The sequence below is a fragment of the Coregonus lavaretus genome (genome assembly GCF_964263955.1).
Source record: "Coregonus lavaretus genome assembly, chromosome: 40".
Lineage (NCBI taxonomy): Eukaryota > Metazoa > Chordata > Actinopteri > Salmoniformes > Salmonidae > Coregonus > Coregonus lavaretus.
In genome coordinates this window covers 3,211,261-3,235,398 of record NC_140027.1, presented here as the reverse complement: position 1 = coordinate 3,235,398, position 24,138 = coordinate 3,211,261, and the positions used below count along the sequence as shown (strand labels likewise).

The 24,138-nt window shown below is 38.5% G+C and overlaps 1 protein-coding gene across 1 annotated transcript; it reads right to left on the bottom strand.

The window, feature by feature from the left end:
* Nucleotides 1-8,481: 8,481 nt before the first annotated feature.
* LOC311113744 (uncharacterized protein) lies at nucleotides 8,482-23,926 on the bottom strand. Its single transcript, XM_084157046.1, has 8 exons — nucleotides 23,799-23,926; nucleotides 19,302-19,383; nucleotides 18,748-19,083; nucleotides 17,656-17,976; nucleotides 16,632-16,757; nucleotides 11,764-11,796; nucleotides 9,570-9,617; nucleotides 8,482-9,173 (listed from the first exon to the last, which is right to left on the bottom strand). The coding sequence occupies exons 2-8, from the start codon at nucleotides 19,372-19,374 to the stop codon at nucleotides 9,151-9,153; spliced, it is 960 nt and encodes a 319-aa protein (XP_084013172.1). The 5' UTR covers nucleotides 19,375-19,383; nucleotides 23,799-23,926; the 3' UTR covers nucleotides 8,482-9,150.
* Nucleotides 23,927-24,138: the final 212 nt, after the last annotated feature.

The window sequence follows — 24,138 nt, the reverse complement described above, 5'->3', positions numbered from 1 at the left end:
CACTCTTGTGATGTTGTTCTCTCATTATGGCTGACTTTGATTGTGCTCACACGTGATAAAGACGTCGTAAAAAGGCCTATGCTAATAAAAGTAGACTAGATTGAGGCTGAATTGTTTACAATTATCAGGGTCAGGATGAGGTAATAAGGGAAACTGGCAGGTTTTGGACTTGGCCCTGCTTTCACAAAGGATGACATCAAAAACATCATTCATACACACTGTGTATACCAACCACGATGGCAGAACGTACAAACGGGATCTCAAATGATGCCTTCCCTTCCTGGACTCCATTGGTGTTGTGCACTGTGCATGAGTATTTTGTGGAACCACTGTATGTAGCATTCAGAACTGTTAGTTTACTGGAGAGCTAAACAGTTAGTCGTCGGTCTCTTTGGCCACCAGTTCAGCACTCTCTGTGCAGTTTGTGCCAAACTCGTCAAACCACCAGATCAACCCTTTCTGGTGCCCGCCTGTAGAGTTGAAGAAAATGGTCACATTCGTGTTCTGTTTGATGCTGTTCTCAGGACTGGAACTCATGGTTGGAGATTTGTACATAACTGGAAGAGAGAGAGGAAGATACATTATATTATGTACATGTGGGTCCTGTTCGCAACAGTAGTTAACAACGTCAGTGGGTAAACATTGTTTTTCAACATCAATTCAATGGTTATAACTTGGAATGAGATTACTGTAGGAGTGTTTTTTAATAAACTTGAATTACCTTTCTTTTATCACTCAGATGTTCTAATTGAGTCTGTGTACATTATTTGTAAACACTGATTGCATGCCATGGGCAGAATGGCATTATGGAGGCTATTTGTGGACGTTGTACTACTGTGTACCATTTGAGCACTGTCATTCTGAAACAGAAAGTAAACAATGCTCCTGCTGTGCTGTCCAATCACACACTTACAAATAGATCTGAACTCCCACAGAGAATATTCCAGAATAAACATCCTTATCAACTTTATATCATAACTGTATGAAATTGTGTGTGTGACAACAATGGAAGTTCAATAGAACTTCATTCCAACGCATTTCGGCATCAAATCAAATTGTATTTGTCACATTCATGTGTTTAGCAGATGTTATTGCGGGTGTAGCGAAATGCTTGTGCTTCTTTTTTTTTTTTCCACCTTTATTTACTCCGACAGTGCAGTAATATCTAACAATTTCACAATATATACCCAATACACACAATCTAAGAAAGGAATGGAATTAAGAATATATACATATATGGACGAGCAATGACTAAGATACAGTCGAATATTATAGAATACAGTATATACACATATGAGTTGAGTAATGCAAGATATGTAAACATTATTAAAGTGACTAGTGTTCCATTTCTTAAAGTGGCCAGTGATTTCTAGTCTATGTCGATAGGCAGCAGCCTCTAATGTGCTAGTGATGGCTATTTAACAGTCTGATGGCCTTGAGATAGAAGCTGTTTTTCAGTCTCTCGGTCCCAGCTTTGATGCACCTGTACTGACCTCACCTTCTGGATGATAGCGGGGTGAACAGGCAGTGGCTCGGGTGGTTGATGTCCTTGATGATCTTTTTAGCCTTCCTGTGACATCGGGTGCTGTAGGTGTCCTGGAGGGCGGATAGTTTGCCCCCGGTGATGCATAAGGCAGACCGCACCACCCTCTGGAGAGCCCTGCGGTTGCGGGCGGTGGTTGCCGTACCAGACGGTGATACAGCCCACCAGGTTGCTCTCAATTGTGCATCTGTAAAAGTTTCTGAGGGTTTTTTGTGCCAAGCCACATTTCTTCAGCCTCCTGAGGTTGAAGAGGCTCTGTTGCGCCTTCTTCACCACACTGTCTGTGTGGGTGGACCATTTCAGTTTGTCAGTGATGTGTACGCCAAGGAACTTGAAGCTTTCTACCTTCTCCACTACGGTCCCGTCGATTTGGATATTGGGGTGCACCCTCTGATGTTTCCTGAAGTCCACGATCATCTCCTTTGTTTTGTTGACATTAAGTGAGAGGTTATTTTCCTGGCACAACACTCCCAGAGCCCTCACCTCCTCCCTGTAGGCTGTCTCGTCATTGTTGGTAATCAAGCCTTCTACTGTTGTGTCGTCTGCAAACTTGATGATTGAGTTGGAGGCGTGCTTGGCCACGCAGTCATGGGTGAACAGGGAGTACAGGAGTGAGCTGAGCATGCACCCTTGTGGGGCCCCAGTGTTGAGGATCAGCGAAGTGGAGGTGTTGTTTCCTACCTTCACCACCTGGGGGCGGCCCGTCAGGAAGGCCAGGACTCAGTTGCACAGGGTGGGGTTCAGACCCAGGGCCTCGAGCTTAATGATGAGCTTGGAGGGTACTATGGTGTTGAATGCTGAGCTATTGTCATTGAACAGCATTCTTACATAGGTATTCCTCTTGTCCAGATGGGATAGTGTGTAGTGTGATGGCGATTGCATCGTCTGTGGATCTATTGGGGCGGTAAGAAAATTTAAGTGGGTCTAGGGTGACAGGTAAGGTAGAGGTGATACAATCCTTGACTAGTCTCTCAAAGCACTTCATGATGACAGAGGTGAGTGCTACGGGGCGATAGTCATTTAGTTCAGTTACCTTTGCTTTCTTGAGTACAGGAACAATGGTGGCCATCTTGAAGCATGTGGGGACAGCAGACTGGGATAGGGAGAGATTGAATATGTCCATAAACACACCAGCCAGCAGGTCTGCGCATACTCTGAGGACGCAGCTAGGGATGCCGTCTGGGCCAGCAACCTTGCGAGGGTTAATAAGCTTAAATGTCTTACTCACATCAGCCACAGAGAAGGAGAGCCCACAGTCCTTGGTAGTGGGCCGCGTTGGTGGCACTGTGTTATCCTCAAAGCGGGCAAAGAAGGTGTTTAGCTTGTCCGGAAGCAAGACGTCGGTGTCGGCGACGTGGCTGGTTTTCCTTTTGTAGTCCGTGATTGTCTGTAGACCCTGCCACATACGCCTCGTGTCTGAGCCGTTGAATTGCGACTCCACTTTGTCTCTATACTGACGTTTTGCCTGTTTGATTGCCTTGCGGAGTAATGGTTGAGGGTTTTAGCTGTGCGAGTACAATAGTCGATATGTTGATAGAACTTCGGCAGCCTAGTCCTCAAATCAGTCATAACACCTGAAGGCTTTGATCCGAAACACATGAAAATAAATAAGTTATTGTATTGTATTCTTCTATTGCCCTCCAAGAGTGGCTGAATATCTCACATGTTCAGTTTGCGTCTTTCATGAACCTGTGTTGAAAGGTGTTTATCTTTTTGTAATCACACTTGGTTGAACTGTAGACAGTACAGGACTCACCTGTGACACTGAGGCTGGTTGTAGCTGTGGCATCACCACTGTCTGTTTCCACCATGCATTCATACTCCCCCTTGTCGGCCATCTTGGTATTTGTCAACAACAAGGACACATTCATATTCTTCTTGTTCCAGGATGGCACAGCAAATTTAAATCCAAGGGTTGAGTTATTTTCTTCTTTATGGTATTCCAACAAAGATGCATCACCTCCCACTCTCTTCCAGGTCACTGTCAAGATGGTCACGTTCTGAACAGTTTTGACATTACACTCCAGCAGTGACTGCTGATCATGAACCCCATGGTATTCTTCTTTACACTCCAGTTAGACAAAAGCTGTAAGTAAAATATCATTACAGAGAAAAATTGGCATTAATACAAAAGAGAATTACTGTTATAGTAGTCAGCTTTATCATAATGTGACCAATCTTATTGAACTTTTAGTAAAAAAAATAATATACAGTTCTCCCAAACCATAAAGTTAACAATCAGCTGAAAACAATATATCTATTTTTGTGTTTTTGTATATAACATTTTATAACCATTGTGGCATAACTTACTCTCTGAGGAATTTCCAGCTCTGATACATGCAAAATGTATTGCAAGAAACAGCAAGCTGGTAGCTGAAGTCATCTTTGGTTCCTGAGAAAGAAGAGAGAAATGTACAATGACAACACTTGTCACAGCAGTATGAGGTAAGTCTATAGACTGCATGAGGTAGGTCTTTAGACTGCCTGTCACTCACAATGGCTCTGGACTGTCATTTGAAAATAAAGACATAGAAAGTTGCTAACAGAAACAAATCCAGATCGACTAAAGTAAAGTACTGAATAGGTCTTAACTAGCCCTTCTGTAGCTCAGTTGGTAGAGCATGGCGCTTGCAACGCCAGGGTTGTGAGTTCGAATCCCACAGGGGGCCAGTATGAAAAATTTATGCACTCACTAACTCTGAATAAGAGCATCTGCTAAATGACTAAAATGTAACTATACTGAATAAAAATATAAACGCAATATGCAACCATTTTATTGAGTTACAGTTCATATGACGAAATCAGTCAATTTAAATACATTCATTAGGACCTAATCTATGGATTTCACATGACTGGGAGTACAGATATGCATCTGTTGATCACAGATACCTTTAAAAAAAAAATGGGCCTCATCACAGTATTTCTGTGCATTCAAATTGCCATCGATAAAATGCATTTGTGTTCGTTGTCCGTAGCTTATACCTGCCCATACATAACCCCACAGCCTCCATGGGGCACTCTGTTCACAACGCTGACATCAGCAAACCGCTCGCCAACACGACGCAATACACATGGTCTGCAGTTGTGAGGCCGGTTGGTGGTATTGCCAAATTCCCTAAAACAAAATTTGAGAGAAATAATATTTTTGTGTGTATGGAACATTTCTGGGATCTTATATTTCAGCTCATGAAACATGGGACCAACACTTTACATGTTGCGTTTATATTTCTGTTCAATGTAAGTACATTGTGAATGAGGGCCTAACACAGGCAAAACAGGCAACTGTCCCCTATTTAGCTATCTACTGGTCACCTCACATCTAGATTGTCAACATGCCTGTTTCAACTATTTATCTGGCAGACAAATGCAATAAAATGTGAACATTATACAAATAGACAAAAGAGCATAACATTTTACATTTTAGTCATTTAGCAGACACTCTTAAGCAGAGTGACTTAACAGTTCATCTTAAGATACACTATATATACAAAAGTATGTGGACACCCCTTCAAATTAGTGGATTCAGCTATTTCAGCCACACCTGTTGCTGAAAGGTGTACAAAATCGAGCACACAGCCATTCACTCTACATAGACAAACATTGTAAAGCTCGCCACCAATGGATTCTGGAGCAGTGGAAACACGTTCTCTGGAGTGATGAATCACGCTTCACCATCTGGCAGTCTAACAGACAGAAATAGGCCTGCATATGCGAAAAGTCATGCAATGATCAAGGGATTAAAGTATTCAGTAGCCCGCTCTTCAATTTAATTTAACACACTTCTTGTACTCCAACTGGTCTTTGATTCTAAAACTTTTTCAAGTAGATTTCAACATTTTCCCCAAAAAAAATTATAGTGATCTAGGCTATGTCTGTGCCTTTCTGTTCCCAGCAGGGTTGGGCTCAATTCAGAATTCAATTGAGAATGCTTAGTAAAAACAGAATTAATCTTGATTGGAGGGAAAAAACTTTTTGCCTTACCTGCTGCTGTGGTCAATTCCTTGAATGAGAAGTAGAACAACAGCAAACATCTCAGCAGTCAACTGTGAGAGACGGAATCTAAAACAAAAATCCAGAAAATCACATTGTATGATTTTTAAGTAATTAATTTGCATTGTCCTTACACAGCGCTCTGGTCTTGGCCATTGTGGAGAGGTTGGAGTCTGTTTAATTGAGTGTGTGGACAGGTGTCTTTTATACAGGTAACGAGTTCAAACAGGTGCAGTTAATACAGGTAATGAGTGGAGAACAGGAGGGCTTCTTAAAGAAAAACTAACTGGTCTGTGAGAGCTGGAATTCTTACTGGTTGGTAGGTGATCAAATACTTACGTCATGCAATAAAATGCAAATTAATTATTTAAAAATCATACAATGTGATTTTCTGGATTTTTGTTTTTAGATTCCGTCTCTCACAGTTGAAGTGTACCTATGATAAAAATGACAGACCTCTACATGCTTTGTAAGTAGGAAAACCTGCAAAATCGGCAGTGTATCAAATACTTGTTCTCCCCACTGTATATGTTATTATAATTTCAATGGTTTATTGTGTTAGACAAAAAATATGGTGAGTGGAGAGTTTAGATGGATTACATTGTTATAAAAACACAACAGACCCATCTGTAAATCAACTTTATTGTATTCACATATCTACAGTTATGTTAAAGCATATCAAAGTTACATCATGTTGTGTTCATGTTATTCATCTTTCAGATGTCAATTTTTCTCAATATTAATATAACTCAGCTCATATCTCTTCTCACGCTTTGCATCAGAATTTTAATGTGAGGAGAGAATTCCCTCTAGTGGACATGTTGCCTTCTGTTCAGTGTCACATCTCTAACTTGAATTCAATCAAACCAGGGTTTTACTCACAAGGGACGAAATGAAAGCCGATGTAGAGGGACCACCTGAAGTTAAGATAAGAATACGAAACATTTGTTTTTGTTTTCCGTTGCGAATTGTTTTGCTACTGTGTACTAATGTACTGTCGCTGGGCAAAAAAATTAGTCTTCAGGTACATAATGATGAAAAAAATATATATATATTTGTGCAGTAATTATATACATTTTCTTCACAATGGGTTTCCCGCTTTTGGTTCCTTAAAACGTATTAAAACAGTTTAGATCTTAGAACATGAAAGAATGCAGATTAGCCTCCCCATCAATGATTTTCATTTGTTTAAAAACTCTAGGAATTAAAAACAACAATTGAAAATCTCCCTTTCATTCTATTTACAAAACTTTCCATGTAACAACTTTCTTACTGCCCTATATTTAATGAACAGTATCAAGGTGTGAGATTTGAACAGGAATTTCACAGTGCGAAATATACCCAAAAATATTATACAAAAGATGATTTACATTTTTTATCTGAACAAAGTAAAAAAGCTTTCATCACAATGATCTCATTAATAATAAACAAAGTCACATATAAAAAAAAATAAAAACATACAAAATGTAGCAACAATAAAGTCTGTTATATGGGGTAAAGTGTGGAGTAGGCCTCAAGCAGGCATATCTATCGGCCGAAAACAGGACCTTGTCTTTTTTTTTAACCTATTAACAAATCTCATGATAATCACTTCATATACAGACAGGAGTCTGCTCTCATCTCGGCCTCTTACATTACGAAATAACATGTCTTATTTTAGTTAGAAATGGGAAATAAACGTAACTTTACACACAAACATCTCAAGCCACCATAGTAGATCTAAGCAAAGATCAACAACAAAAAAGTCCCTGACTAGTGCCATGCAGGCTGGCATAGAAATAGGTTAATCATATCTTTATCTACAGTGCCAACTGCGAAGTATGCACATAAGCAAGAAGGAGCAGATACTGTAGAAGATTTGGCAGGAATTGTGGACGGCATTCACCTCAAGTTGCCACAATAGAACAACAGATTTCTCTGTCGATATAAAAAAAAATATATGTAATGCCATCACCAGCAACATGATATCAGAAAAACCAAGGGAACTGAAACAATCATTATATAACTATAAGACAATAGCTGCCTCTTGCATAACACAAAATATTTTAAAATGGTTTTCCAAAATTATCATAATCAACCACCAGGTGAAAATGTCCATGTTAAATTGAAACTGATACCAATTCTATCCGATTAATAATTGACTCTAGTCCATTGTTTTTCATGTTTACTGTTGCGTTCCATTAAACTGACCTCATGGAGGCGAGCCCTGGGCAAGACATAGATATAGACACAGATCAGACATAGATATAGACACAGATCAGACATAGATATAGACACAGATCAGACATAGATATAGACACAGATCAGACATAGATATAGACACAGATCAGACATAGATATAGACACAGATCCTGATTTTCCACCAGCAGAAAAAGGAAGGACAAAACAAAAGAAACTGCTGCAGTAGAACTGTTGAAGCAACAGGCTGGCTGTTGGTAACAAGGTTGGTTAATGTTTAGAGATTACACAAAGTCATAGGTTGAATTCCAAATGGCACCCTATTCTTTCTAGTCAAAAGTAATGCACTATTTAGCCTAACATTTCTTCCCATACACATTGTAGCAGAATCAAAGCTCAGGGAGCATAGTACCAGACACAGTAGTATCCATCAAAACCTGATGATCAACAAATCTTTGGTGAAATGAAACATGTCATGTTGTACAGTCTTACGAAACCAATTGTACTGAATGTTTATGGAAAAGTGCAGTGTTCACTCATTAACAATGTTCCCTCTAAGCTGCGAGTGGGTGCACAGATCCCCGGGAATGCCGTGCAGAAGAAATATCAGCCCATGCAGAGAAGCACGAGATGGAATTTCACTTAAATTTATCGTTTTCCCCGTTAGTTAACATTATCAACGTTTCCCTTTACTGTGGGAATTGTGATCGAATCAACGCAATAATAGCTACTTTCAATGCAACTTACCGAAATAAAATTAACTTTATTTTGTAAAGTGCTTTCTTGCATCAAACACAACATTTTCAGTCACCTCCTTGTCTGAAGGACAAGTGGATAAACAGGTTAATGTCTCATTGAATGTAGACCTACATTGAACACCACACATTGGCTGCTACTGTAGGCTGAACAATAGAACAGCTATTTCCATGTTAAAATGTTATGGGATGCATTTCCTCCATTGTTTTTTATGGTAGGCCACTCTGGTAGGCCTACATTATGATAGCCACACTAGCCTACTTGACCACTGTTAAAACTAACTTAAAACGGGTACAGCCTCAGTGTTCACAGTAAACGCGCGCCAGAAGTTGCACAGAATTTTTTGCAACGTTCAAGTTTGTGCTCAGCAGACCTGAAATTTGCTCTGTCATGAAAAAAACATTGCTGTATAGAACCATTCATGTTAGGCTTTTAAACTCATCAACCACAGTCATCAACCACAGTGCTTAATTAAAGGCTGGTATTAATCAGTAGATTAAGAAGAAACAAATGCCTCAATCAGAATGACCTGAGTGCCAAAGTGACTGTCATCGGACACTTAACAGGAAACAGTCCACCAAACGATAGTGATGGTGACAAGCCCCTTATTGATCGTCAAGGAAACAGTCCCTTCCAGAGACTGCCAGCTAACGAATCAGTTACTAGAGACTGGAATGCTGGTCCTATGAACTGTCACTGTTTAGACCTGGAGAGAGGGAGCGGGAGGGAGGGAAAGAGAAAGAGAGTGAAAGAAAAAGAGCGACAGAGACAGACAGAGAAGGCGAGAGAGAGAAAGATGGAGAGAATGAGAGAGAAAGAGCATATTGTTACAAAATAGAAAGTAAAAACAGGAGAGACACCACTAATCATTACAAGGAGCAAGGACAGCATGTAAACTACAAGATAACTACAAGGTTAACTACAAGATAATCAATCATTTAAAAAAAACATGTCCCCATGAAGCTATGATACTGAATAGAAAGAGTGCTATTATAAATACAGTAGATGTAGATACAATATACTTTAGATAGATATATTAATTATAGATGTACAATATAAATATAGATATATTAATTGTAGATTGAACACATGGACACAGTACCTTTTGCTTCAACATCTTCATCATGCCTGGTATCTGTTTGGTGGCCACCTAAAAAAGAAAAAGACAGTCAGTGATCGTGATGTCTGTCTGTTGGATGGCCACTGTGACCTATAACCGACAAGGACAAGTCAGAAGCTGATCTGTGACATATTGTGGAGGAATGTCATCTAACATTTAAATATCCAGAGGAGCATTGCCTCCTCCAAAGTTCAGTGGAATTAAGAGTTGGGCAGAAAGTGATGGAGATTCTTTAGTGGACTATGAGATAAAACTGGGTTAATCACGAACATAGAGTTAGAGTTCTTTGTTATTGGGCCAGGAACTTAATTGGATCAATTGACCCCTGTGGTCCTCTGTAGCTCAGCTGGTAGAGCACGGCGCTTGTAAAGCCAAGGTAGTGGTTTCGATCCCCGGGACACTTATATTTACATTTACGTCATTTAGCAGACGCTCTTATCCAGAGCGACTTACATTATTATTTTTTCATACCCCCTGTGGGAATCGAACCCACAACCCTGGCGTTGCAAACGCCATGCTCTATCAACTGAGCTACATCCTTGCCGGCCATTCCCTCCCCTACCCTGGACGACGCTGGGCCAATTGCGCGCCGCCCCATGGGTCTCCCGGTCATGGCCGGCTACGACAGAGCCTGGATTCGAACCAGGATCTCTAGTGGCACAGCTAGCAGGGACCACCCATACACAAAAATGTATGCACGCATGACTGTAAGTCGCTTTGGATAAAAGCGTCTGCTAAATGGCATATTATTATTATTATTTCACTGTGTGTGTGGGTTTGTGTATGTTTCAAGCCGGGGTTGAACAGAGTTTAAACTAAACATTAGTGTTTTTGCAAGATAAGGGATTGATTGATGGTATTATTATTGATTCTGAACTGAATGAAAGTCGAATTTAGCCGCCACCATAGACAAAGGGAGTGGGTGGAGTAATAAAAGAGCAGGAAACTGAAGAGGGAGGGACTATACAGCTAGGGTGTGTGGAGGGCACTATATAAGATGGAGAGAGGGCGGGGGAGGCTACTCTGCAGACCAGCTTCCTTTTATTGAAATTCAATAAAGTAAATCTTCATTCAACAAAAACTATGTAAGAACTTTCATTGTTAATAAAGTATAGTGATGAATTTCCACAACAAAAGAGAAAAGTTAGTCGAGACAGCAAGTATTCCCTCATAGTGCAGATAGGCCCATATTTCACTCAACATTGCATATTAGTAAGACCCAAATAAATAATCTCCCTTCACCACAGCCACGCAGCTAAACTACCTTAGTTGGGACAGGGGTGAGTCAATTCTTACGATTTCCCCATGAGAACAGTACAAAAGCGGAGTCATCATCATCGCCAACTGGTTTGGTAAACAATTAGTAATAATCCAGCCTCCATTTTATACTCCACTTGTGACGCATGTGATGAAACACTTCCCTTTGACCTACATTCAATCACCCTAGTAGTCATGTTTAATAGGATAGCTAAGACAGATACTGTGTGTACAGCATATCAGATATTATACTGGGACAGATACAGGGACGGACTGGGACCAGAAACCAGGTCCATGTTTGCCCCTGGAGGCCCCCATACCTTCCCTAGACTGATAGGCAGACACTGTGTGTACAGCATATCATAAATAAGGGCCCAATGCAAACAAAGTATCTCCCTCTGAAGCTACAGTAAAAAGGGACAGATAGAGGATGTGGTTAGTGAGTAGATTTGGAAGGGTGACAACAGACAGACATGTGTTCCGGGTGATTGGCCACGGTTTCACAGTTTTAATGTCCAAGGCTGAGTGGCTAGTTTCACAAACCAAAAGCATGTGAATGCTAGCCTGGTCAAATAGCTGATTGTACTACTCTTGCCAACTCCATAGATCATTGTCAAGACAAAGATGTTACGCATGACGATGAGTGACGAGTTGGCATGATAGCCCAAACAGACTGGCACTCAGGCTATGTGAATGCATTATGGAGTATTGCTTTTGACTTGGAAAATGTAATCATTTGTTGAGTTATCATTTTGATCAAATAGTCAAAATATGATGTTGGTCATTATAAAGTATATGTATTGCTTTTACAGGGAATTCTGTGAACTGTCTAGAAAATATGGGAAACCATAAACCCAAAGTGATAAATAAATATAAACTATTCAATATTTAAATAAATACTGAATATCGAAGGACATACTCATTAATGGCAAGGTGGACTGCCTTCGAGCTCCTGTAAAAAAAGACACAAAACCTACTATTACAATTTATCTTCAAACAAATTAAATAAAAAAGATCATAATTAAACCAAAAGTGATGTTGATGAACAATAGATAGCCTACTAGTGCAGTTAGTACTTAATCCATTAATAGATAATAGTATTATTATAATATTATACACTGAGTATACAAAACATTTAGGACACCTGCTCTTTCCATGACATAGACTGACCAGGTGAATCCAGCTATGATCCCTTATTGATGTTTAAATCGACTTCAATCAGTGTATGGGAAAAACAAAAGATTTAAGTGTCTTTGAATGGGGTATGGTAGTAGGTACCAGGCGCAACTGTAGAACTGCAAAGCTACTGGGTTTTTCAAGCTCAACAGTTTCCCTGTGTATCAAGAATGGTCCATACTTCTCCCATGGGCAAAGAAATTCAAAAGTGGTGATGATATTAATTAATAGTAATTTCGATCCGAATGTGCAAATTGTCCAAATAGATACACAAGGTAGATGGATATTTTAAATATGTTATTGGACCATAAACAGATATGGCTCATTAACCTTTATGGACCAAATAATGATGATCCACACTTCTTTGACAATATATATAATAAATTATCAACCCTGCAAGCAATTCAAGACAATATTATTATGGTGGGGGATTATAATACTGTTTTAAATAGCTCAATGGACCATAAAGGAAATCACACCACAAACAATCACCCACATGCGCTTAAGGAAATCGTGAATGTCATGGATACATTAGAACTAGTAGATATATGGAGGCTTAAATATCCTGATCTAGTGAGATATACATGGCGGAGACTCAATCAAGCTAGTCGTCTTGACTTCTTTCTTATCTCATTCTCGTTGGCACCAAAAGTTTAAAAAGTATTGATACGGGACAGAATGCGGTCGGACCATCATATAATTGGCATATACATTACTCTTACTGAATTTCCACGTGGGCGAGGATATTGGAAATTTAATCAAAGCCTTTTGGATGATAATTTATTTTTAACTAGGACAAAGGAATTTATAACTGACTTTTTCCGACATAACATAGGTACAGCAAATCCCCTTATTGTATGGGACACCTTTAAATGTGCCTTTAGAGGCCATGCAATTCAGTACTCATCTCGAAAACAAAAGCAATTTAGGTCAAAAGAGTTTATACTAACAAAGGAAATAGAAAGTCTAACAGAACAGATAGATGGCAACAAAAACTGTAACATAGAGGCTCAGAATAAATTAGAGGAAAAACAAAAAGAAATGGAGAAACTTATTCAAGAAAGATCAAGTGTAATATATTATAAAAATAAAGCAAACTGGATGGAATATGGGGAAAAATGCACAAAATTATTTTTTAATCTTCAACATAGGAATGCTACCAAAAATAAATGTATGAAACTGGTTACAATTGACGGAGTCACCCATGATTCACCAAATTATATATATTTTGAAGGAGGAAACAAAGTACTTTAAGCATATGTTTTCGTTTCAGTCGCCTCCATCTCCTCTAACTGAAGTTAATTGTAGAGATTTTTTTTTCTATTGATAATGTAAAATTAACAGCCATACAGGAAGACTCATGTGAAGGTGAAATTACAGAGGAGGAACTTCTGGATGCAATTAAAGACTTTAAGTCCAGGAAAACTCCAGGGTTGGATGGCATACCAGTCGAGGTATACCAAACCTTTTTTGATATACTAAGAGGACCGTTATTAGCACGTTTTAACCACTCCTATGTAAATGGTAGATTATCTGACACTCAAGAAGAAGGTCTGATGTCATTATTACTGAAACAGGATACAAGTGGAAAATATAAAGATCTAGTCCATTTAAAAAATTGGAGGCCCCTTACACTTCAGTGTTGTGATGCAAAAATTCTAGCAAAATGTATAGCGCATAGAATTAAAAAGGTATTGTCGGATATTATTCATTCTAATCAGACAGGTTCTTCACATGGAATATACATTGGAGATAATATAAGGCAAGTATTGGAAACAATAGAACATTATGGAAAATCTGGGAAACCACACCTGCTATTCATAGCAGACTTCGAAAAGGCATTTGATAAAGTACGACTGGGGTTTATATATAAATGCCTGGAGCATTTCAATTTTGGAGAATCTCTTATAAAATGGGTCAAAATCATGTATAGTAACCCTAGGTGTAAAATAGTAAATAATGGCTATTTCTCAGAAAGTTTTAATCTGTCAAGAGGAGTGAAACAAGGTTGTCCACTATCGGCATATCTATTTAGTGGCCATCGAGATGATAGCTATTAAAATCAGAACCAACAATAATATCAGAGGATTAGAAATCCAGGGCTTAAAAACAAAGGTGTCATTGTACGCTGATGATTCATGTTGTTTTCTTTTAAATCCACAACTAGAATCCTACCAATGATATAATATACGAAGATTATACCTTTTCTACACAGCCTCATAGAGGATCTAGATACATTTTCTAACCTCTCTGGATTACAACCAAATTATGACAAATGTACTATATTACGTATTGGATCACTAAAAAATACATTTTTTACATTACAATGTAGTTTACCAATAAAATGGTCTGATGGTGATGTGGATATAGTCGGAATACATATCCCAAAGGAAATAAATGATCTCACTTCAATAAATTATAATAGAAAGTTAGCAAAAATAGATAAGATCTTGCTACCATGGAAAGGTAAATACCTGTCAATTTGTGGAAGAATCACCCTGATTAACTCTTTAGTATTATCCCAGTTTACCTATTTGCTTATGGTCTTGCCTATGCCTAGCGAACTGTTTTTTTAATTATATGAGAAAAAAATATTCAATTTTATTTTGACCGGCAAGCCAGACAAAATTAAACGGGCCTATTTATATAATGAATATGAATTCGGAGGACAGAAATTATTAAATATTAAAGCATTAGACCTATCACTAAAAGCTTCAGTCATACAAAAGTTATACTTAAATCCGAACTGGTTCTCTAGCAAATTAGTAAGATTGTCTCACCCAATGTTCAAGAATGGCCTTTTTCCCATTATTCAGATTACAACCACTCACTTTCAGTTAAAGGAAATAATCTCCCAAATATCACTATTTCTAAAACAAGCCACAGAAAGTTGGTTGCAATTTCAATTTAATCCTCCAGAAATGACAGAACAAATAATGCAACAAATATTGTGGTTAAACTCAAATATGCTAATTGACAAAAAACCTTTTTTTTTGACAAAATGTTTAAAAAAGGTATAATCTTCGTATATTATATCATTGGTAGGACTGGTGGAGTTATGTCGCACATGCAGCTAACAAAAACATATGAAAATGTCTGCTCTACCCAAAATTACAACCAAATAATTGCAGCCTTACCGCAAAAATGGAAGAGGAAAGTGGAAGGGGAAGAAAGTAAGGACCTTGTCTGTCAGCCTTGCATTAAATAACATAATTGGTTAAGGAAAACTGTGATAAATAAAAAAGTATATCAGTTTCATTTAAGGACCAAAGGATTGACAGCCGTCCCATATAGATTGCAAAATAGTTGGGAAGAGATTTTTGACGTACCGATCCCATGGCATAGTGTTTATGAACTGATACGCAAAACGACACCGGATTAAAAAATTTGAATCTTTCAATTTAAATTATTATATAAAATTATTGCTACCAATAGAATGTTATTTATATGGGGGATACAATCTTCCCAGCTCTGCAGATTTTGCTGCGAAGAGACAGAATCATTAGATCATTTGTTTTGGTACTGTCCATTTGTAGCTTGTTTTTGGACACAGGTCCAGGAATGGCTAAAGGATTGCAATATTTACCTGGAGCTAACCTTGCAGATAGCATTACTGGGTGATCTGAAAAGTCATAGTCAATCGAGCAATAATATAATAATACTTTTAGCAAAAATGTTTATTTTTAATTCACAATCTGTTGAAACAATGAGAATAGAAAGGTTCAGAATTTTTGTACAGTTGAAATATATATGGCAAATAGAAATCCTATATGGATGGTGTTAAGAGATAGATGGGAGGTGTTGAATGGAGTTGAAGGATGGGACTAATAACAACTAACAACAAAATAATAACAATATATTAACTAATAATGTAAGCATACTGTGCCATAATAAGTATATAGGTTTTATGTTGGGAGCTTTTGGGAAAGAGCACAGTTAGAAAGATATGGCATATAGAAGCAAACCGGATGGACATCATGAAAATGATCGGAGAGGTTGAGAGTAGAAGAAGTTCAGGAGAAAAAAACAAACAAAATATAATTATTGTAAAATTGACTGTGTCCATAAAATATAGATAGTAAGTATAAGCTGGATGTAGAGGCCTAACCATTGTTGTTCACTAGTTTACCCCAAGTAGGGAAAGGGTAGCGGGGTTGGAAAGTAATAAAGGGGAATAAATATATAAAAAACATGGGGGATTGGAAGTGATGCAGACAATTACATTGATGGAACTTACAATCTATCTGCAGTATTTTTTAAAATAAATAAATTAAACAAACAAACAAAAAATATGAATGGTCCACCACTTTGTACAGGTTAATCTAGCACCAGCTAGCATGACAAACAGATACATGATCAGATACATTATCAAAGCTCCATGTAATGATATTTGTTTATACAATAATATAATATAATATGCCATTTAGCAGACGCTTTTATCCAAAGCGACTTACAGTCATGCGTGCATATTTTTATTTTATTTTTTTGTGTATGGGTGGTCCCGGGGATCGAACCCACTACCTTGGCGTTACAAGCGCCGTGCTCTACCAGCTGTTATACACACACACACAACAGTCTCTACTGTATGAGTATGACAATTCATGTACTTACGTTGGGCGGAGCGCCTCCTAAATATCAGCAGCGCAGTAAGGAGTCCAACGATCAGAGATCCTATGACTACAACCGGGGCAAGCCACTTGGGGGTGGACACAGAATCCAAGTCGTCAGCTTTCCTACCTGGACAGACAAAATTGACAAAAATTGGGAGTTACAAAATAAATAGGCAATTCATATGAAGTCAAGAGAAAAAGGTTAGCTATGCTTGGGTCAAAGTCAGAATCAGGGCATTTCAGACACACAGACTTGAGCTCTGTTCTAATCTAAATGCATCTTAATAACCTTTTACTGCAGTGGGCTAAATCAGGATCACACAGAGAGATTATTGGTAGTCTTAAACAAATCTAGAAGACTGGAATATAACAAAACCGTTTGACATAGAAACACTGGATTTTCGTTGTTTTTAAAAATAATATCACATAAATACTTCAAAATTCACAAAAGGTTACGTTAACTGATGAAGATTATCTCATAGAACAAAACGTATAAGATCTCCTAAGCCTATGTTTACCACAGACCTTATTTTTGGCGTTTATCCAAAAACCCTACAAAAACTCCACTCATTTACTCCATAGCCTTTGTCCAACGAACAATGGTGGAGTTAGTGCCTACAAAAAGACACCACTACTATTGCGCTCTATTGTTTCTTATCCAAACCAAGACAAGCATTTTCCTGTTGTTCGAGTTTCAAGGAAGGTGTTCAGTCAGATTCGGGAGCATGTTATGGCCTGATCTAGGGCAGTGTTATAATTCTCTGTATCTACTCCACTCTTCAGTGACATGTTGTTCTCTCATTATAAGGCTGACTTTTATTGCGTTCAGAAATCTGATAAAGACGTCGTAAAAAAGACCTATGCTAATAAAAGTAGACTAGATTAAGGCTGAATTGTTTACAATTATCAGGGTCAGGATGAGGGAATAAGATAAACTGGCAGGTTTTAGACTTCGCCCTGCTTTCACAAAGGATGATATCACCAACATATTCATACCATTAGGTAGCAGCCATGGCAGAACGTACCTAAGTCTCGGGACACAAACTGGATCTCAAATGATGCCTTCCCCTCCAGGGCTCCATTGACATTGAGCACTTTGCACGTGTAGTTCGTGTAACTGGATGTTGCCTTCAGCACTGTGAATTTACTGGCGAGGCTAAACAGACCATCGTCAGTCTCTTTGGCCACCAGTTCAGCACTGCGCGTCCAATTGTTGCCAGACTGATCAAACCACCAGATCAACCCTTTCTGGTGCCCGCCTGTAGAGTTGCAGAAAATGGTCACATCTGTGTTCTCTTGGATGTTGGTGTCAGGGATGGAGCTCATGGTTGGAGTTTTGTATTTAGCTGGAAGAGAGAGAGAGTAAGGGGAAATTATATTATACATGTGGGTGCTATTTGGTACATCAGTAGTTATACAACGTCAGCGGGTAACATTGTCTAGACGGACTTTGCACCTTTTCAACGTCAATCCAACGATTATAACTTGGAATGAGATTACAGTAGGAGTGATTTTAATCAACTGGAATGACCTTTCTTTTATCACTCAGATGTTCTAATTGAGTCTGTGTACATTATTTGTAAACATTGATTGCATGCCATAGGCAGAATGGCATTATGGAGGCTATTTGTGGACGTGGTACTACTGTGTACCATTTGAGCACTGTCATTCTGAAACAGAAAGTAAACAACGCTCCTGCTGTGCTGTCCAATCACACACTTACAAATAGATCTGAACTCCCCCTGAACATATTCCAGAATATATATCCTTATCAACTTTGTATCATAACTGTATGGAAGAGCTTTCTCAGAAATGAAAAGTCTGTTCTACTGTATTTCACAATTCTATCCTCGATGCAAGACTTAGTGGTTGTATGGTTGTGTGCGCGCGTGTGTGTGACAACAATGGAAGTTGAATAGAACTTTCCAAAGGATTTCAGCATATGGGTATCATAACCTATGAGCCGAGACACATAAAAAAAAATAAGTTGTCTATTCTTCTATTGCACTCCAAGCTTGGCTGAATATCTCACATGTTTAGTTTGCTCCTTTCAAGAACCGGTGTTGAAAAATTTGTATATTTTCCTAAAATGACACTGTAGACAGTCTATGACTCACCTGTGACACTGAGGCTGGTTGTAGCTTTGGCAGTCCCAACATCTGTTTCCACCTCGCATTCATACTCCCCATTGTCGGCCATCTTGGTATTTGTCAACAACAAGGACACATTCATATTCTTCTTGTTCCAGGATGGCTCAGCAAATTTAAACCCAGGGATTGCGTCCATTTTATCTTTATGGTATTCCAACAAATTAGCAGCAGCAGCTCCCACTCTCTTCCAGGTCACCGTTACGATGGTCACATCCTCAACCACTGGTTTGACAATGCACTCTACAATTGACTGCTGACCATAAACCCCATGGTATTCTGTTTTACACTCCAGTTTGACAAATGCTGTTAGTAAAATATCAGAGAAAAAAATTTACATTAATACAAGAGAGAATTACTGTTATTGTAGTCAGTTTTATCATGTGACCAATCTTATTGAACTTTTGGTTAAAAAAAGAATACACAGTTCTCCCAAACCACAGAGAAAGGTAACAATCATCAGAAAACTATTTTTTAATATAACATTTTATAACCATTATTATGGCATTCATGGCACAACTTACTCTCAGAGGAATTTCCAGCTCTGATACAGGCAAAATGGATCACTAAAAACAGCAAGCTGGTAGCTGAAGTCATCTTTGGTTCCTGAGAAAGAAGAGAGAAATGTACAATGACAACACTTATCACATCAGTATGAGGTCAGTCTATAGACTGTGTAAAGTAGGTTAATAGACTGCCTGTCACTCACAATGGCTCTGGACTGTCATCCGAAAATAAACATAAAACAGTTGCTAACAGAAACCAGACAGAAATTAATTATAATCCAGTGCTGAATATGTCTTAACCAGTGCTTGACTGTCCGGAACTGTCCGGAACGCCATACTGCCAATTCTAATTTTGGGGGATTTGCGTACAAGCTCCTCTGTAAAAACAAAGTAGCCTATCGCTGGCCCAGATTCACACACCGAAGAAAAAAAGGTTAATCAAACCGGATTTGTTTTTGGGTGTATTTTATTAGGATCCCCATTAGCTGTTGCAAAAGCAGCAGCTACTCTTCCTGGGGTCCACACAAAACATGAAACATTACATAATACAGAACATTAATAGACAAGAACTACATACATTTTGTTTTTAAAGGCACACGTAGCCTACATATCAATACATACACACAAACTATCTAGGTCAAATATGGGAGAGGCGTTGTGCCGTGAGGTGTTATCTGTTTTTTGAAACCAGGTTTGCTGTTCATTTGAGCAATATGAGATGGAACGGAGTTCCATGCAATAATGGCTCTATATAATACTGTACGCTTTCTTGAATTTGTTCTGGAATTGGGGACTGTGAAAAGACCCCTGGTGGCATGTCTGGTGGGGTAAGTGTGTGTGTCAGAGCTGTGTGTAAATTGACTATGCAAACAATTTGGGATTTTCAACACATTAATGTTTCTTATAAAAAGAAGAAGTGATGCAGTCAGTCTCTCCTCAACTCTTAGCCAAGAGAGACTGGCATGCATAGTAGTTATATTAGCCCTCTGATTACAATGAAGAGCAAGATGTGCCGCTCTGTTTTGGGCCAGCTGCAGCTTAACTAGGTATTTCCTTGTAGCACTGGACCACACGACTGGACAATAATCAAGATTAGACAAAACTAGCTTGCTTTTTGGAGTGTGGTGTCAAAAAATCTGAGCATCTCTTTATTACAGACAGACCTCTCCCCATCTTTACAACCATTGAATCTATATGTTTTGACCATGATAGTTTACAGTCTAAGGTAAAGCCAAGTAATTTAGTCTCCTCAACTTGTTCAACAGCCACACCATTCATTACCAGATTCAGCTGAGGTCTACAACATAGGGAATGATTTGTACCAAATACAATGCTCTTAGTTTTAGAGATGTTCAGGACACACTATCACACCTCCTCCATGCTTCACGGTGGGAACCACACATGTGGATCACCCTACTCTGCGTCTCACAAAGACACGGCAGTTGGAACCAAAAATCTCACATTTGGACTCATCAGACCAAAGGACAGATTTCCATCGGTCTAATGTCCATTGCTCGTGTTTCTTGGCCCTCTTCTTATTATTGGTGTTCTTTAGTAGTGGTTTCTTTGAAGCAATTCGACCATGAAGGCCTGATTCACACAGTCTCCTCTGAACAGTTGATGTTGAGATGTGTCTGTTACTTGAACTCTGTGAAGCATTTATTTGGGCTGCAATTTCTGAGGCTGGTAACTCTAATGAATTTATACTCTGTAGCAGAGGTAACTCTGGGTCTTCCTTTCCTGTGGCGGTCCTCATGAGAGCCAGTTTCATCATAGCACTTGATGGTTTTTGCGACTGCACTTGAAGAAACTTTCAAAGTTCTTGACATTTTCTTGATTGACTGACCTTCAAGTCTTAAAGTAATGATAGACTGTCGTTCCTCTTTGCTTATTTGAGCTGTTCTTGCCATAATATGGACTTGGTATTTTACCAAATAGGGCTATCTTCTGTGTACCACCCCTACCTTGTCACAACGCAACTGACTGGCTCAAATGCATTAAGAAGGAAATAAATTCCACAAATGAACTTTTAACAAGGCACAACTGTTAATTGAAATGCATTCCAGGTGACTACCTCATGAAGCTGGTTGAGAGAATGCCAAGAGTGTGCAAAGCTGTCATCAAGGCAAAGGGTGGCTATTTGAAGAATCTCAAATATAAAATATATTTTGATTTGTTTAACACTTTTTTGGTTACTACATGATTCCATGTGTTATTTCATAGTTTTGATGTCTTCACTATTATTCTACAATGTAGAAAATAGTAAAAAAGAAAGAAAAACCCTGGAATGAGTAGGTTTGTCCAAACTTTTGACTGGTACTGTATAAAATAATGACAGACAGACTAACTAGATCACCAATTTAAAACATAACTTGTAGCAGTTATCTCGCTAGTTAACTATAGCTAACTAAGCATTCATTTCGTTGTTGCCATTCCACCGACACTGTAGAGCCTAAATAGATCTACACTGTTGGAAAGCGGGGATTCCCTTCTATTAAACAGTAGCCATGTAATTGCGACAACGTTAAAAATATTCTAAGAACAGCTTAATTGACAAATAACTGGCTGTGCATTGATCTCCCCCGAAACATGAATATTTGAGCCTAATATATAAACATGTCTAGTTAGATACCTTGCTTTGAAATAGCCTACCTTATCCATTTGATCCCTGATTTATAGAATGATGGAATCATTTTATAAAGACAAAAGTATTTGGTTGTAATGTTGAAAAAGCCACGCCTGCACACCCAGGAGCTCTCCAGATGGAGGGTTGACCATCTGTTGAGAACATGTGACTAACAGTGCAGTTCTATGTGGGGGGGCTAAGTCCCTTGATCAAGGGCACAACGGCAGGAGGAGGTAGGTCTACATGGGATCAGATACAGCAGCTTTCCAGTGTCAATAATGCTTACTTTTTCATGTAGACTATAATAATAGTCATGGAAATTTGGTTAAAAGTGATGGAGAATTAATGGAAAATGTGTATAAACTGTTAACAGTGAATAATCAGAGGTCTCTATAACATAATGTAATTTGTGAATTTCAGTGAACATAGTCTAATGGACCGACTTGGAAAAAGACAGCTCCTGCACTTCTTCCATCCCAAATCAAGCACTGGTCTTAACTAAGTGCATTGTGAATATGGGCCTCACATAGGCAACTGTCCCCTATTTAGCTATCTACTGGTCACCTCCCATCTGGATTGTTAACACGTCTGTTTCAACTATTTCTTCGGCAAACAAATGCAATACAATCTGAACATTATACAAATACACAAAAGAGCATAACATTCACTGAAGGAAACACATTATATTATTAAGGAAACTGTGTGGGAGATGACAGTAATGTTAAATGAATTCAAGTGGCCACTAAAGCTGTTGGAATTATTCTCCCCCACAATATCCTCATTGCTTCTGGAGCCAATGCAGCTGATTTATGCCCAAAGGAATAAACAGCTGCAATGGGAGAATAAGGAATTTGTTCCTCCCTAGTGAAGGCTACTGGAGGGACCTTTTATGGAAAGATGCATGAAATAGGGCTACAGATGCTACAATGCATGCAATAATCGAGGGACAAATGTGCAGTACCCACCTCTTCAATTGTTTATTTAGCACACTCCTTGTACTCAACCTGGTCTTTTATAGTATTACACTTTATTGTGATATAGGCAGTGAGTGTATTGCCTTGCACCTTTGTGTTCCCAGATGGTTGTGATGCAATTATCAAATTCCCTTTTTACTAAATTAGACATTGTATGGGTGTAATGTGAATAGAAAAAAATCTTATCTGGCATAAACCAACCAGTTATTGAATACATGTTACAGTAGAATCCCAGTACAGCTCACTTAAAGAGGAAGTAAAGGAGAAGGAAGTTCTATAACTATAATTCAGCTTATGAACTCAGCACTTAACTTGTTTGTGGTTTAGGGACAAAAACGAACAAACAATTCCATTTGGTATACTTGACGTGGAGAAAGCGACAAAATGTTTGATAACACAAAAGGAAACATAAGATGCATTTGAAGGACTCAGAACATTCACAATGCAAATAGATAAAGAGGTCGTATAGCTTGTTCGACTAGGGAAAGTCCACCATGTATTTTGAGGGTACTATTAGCCCTAAGCAAAGAAACATTACTAATACCTCACAAATCTACCCCTCGTGAAGCATAGCCTAACAGTACCCATAATGGTTTTGTCAGTGGCAAACAACTCACAACAACCGCCTGTAGACAATCCGAGTGTTTCTCAACTCCTCCATGAGTACATGGAGTTGAGAAACCCAACTGTAGGCAGGCTAAACTTTTAAATAGTTCAACATACAAATATTTGTATTTCGAACACAGTAACATTTCCAACATAAAGCCCAATGGCATAACATTTTATTTTATCACGAGTGCTTGACAGTGACCGTCGTGTACTCGTGGTTTAATCTGTAAACCAATATCAACGGGCAACAATTAAGGATATTTATTCATAAAAACAAAACAGACACGGAAAACGTTAAAATCTTACCGCGCAAACCCTTCAGGCTGTTGACGTTTAGAAGATGTCGAAGGTCTGAGCGAATCTCATAAAGATCGTAACATTGACAGGCAACAGAATGTATGCCTACTTTCGCTTTTGCTATTATAAGTATGGGTGACGTGCCTTCAGAAAAGGATCGACACCTCTGGACTTTTCCACATTGTGTTGCGTTACAGCCTGAATTTAAAATGGATCAAATATCGTTTTTTTGGCACTGGCCTACACACAATACCGCATAATGTCAAAGTGGAATTATGTTTTTTTGACATTTTTACAAGTTAATAAAAAATGAATAGCTGAAATGTCTTGAGTCAATAAGTATTCAACC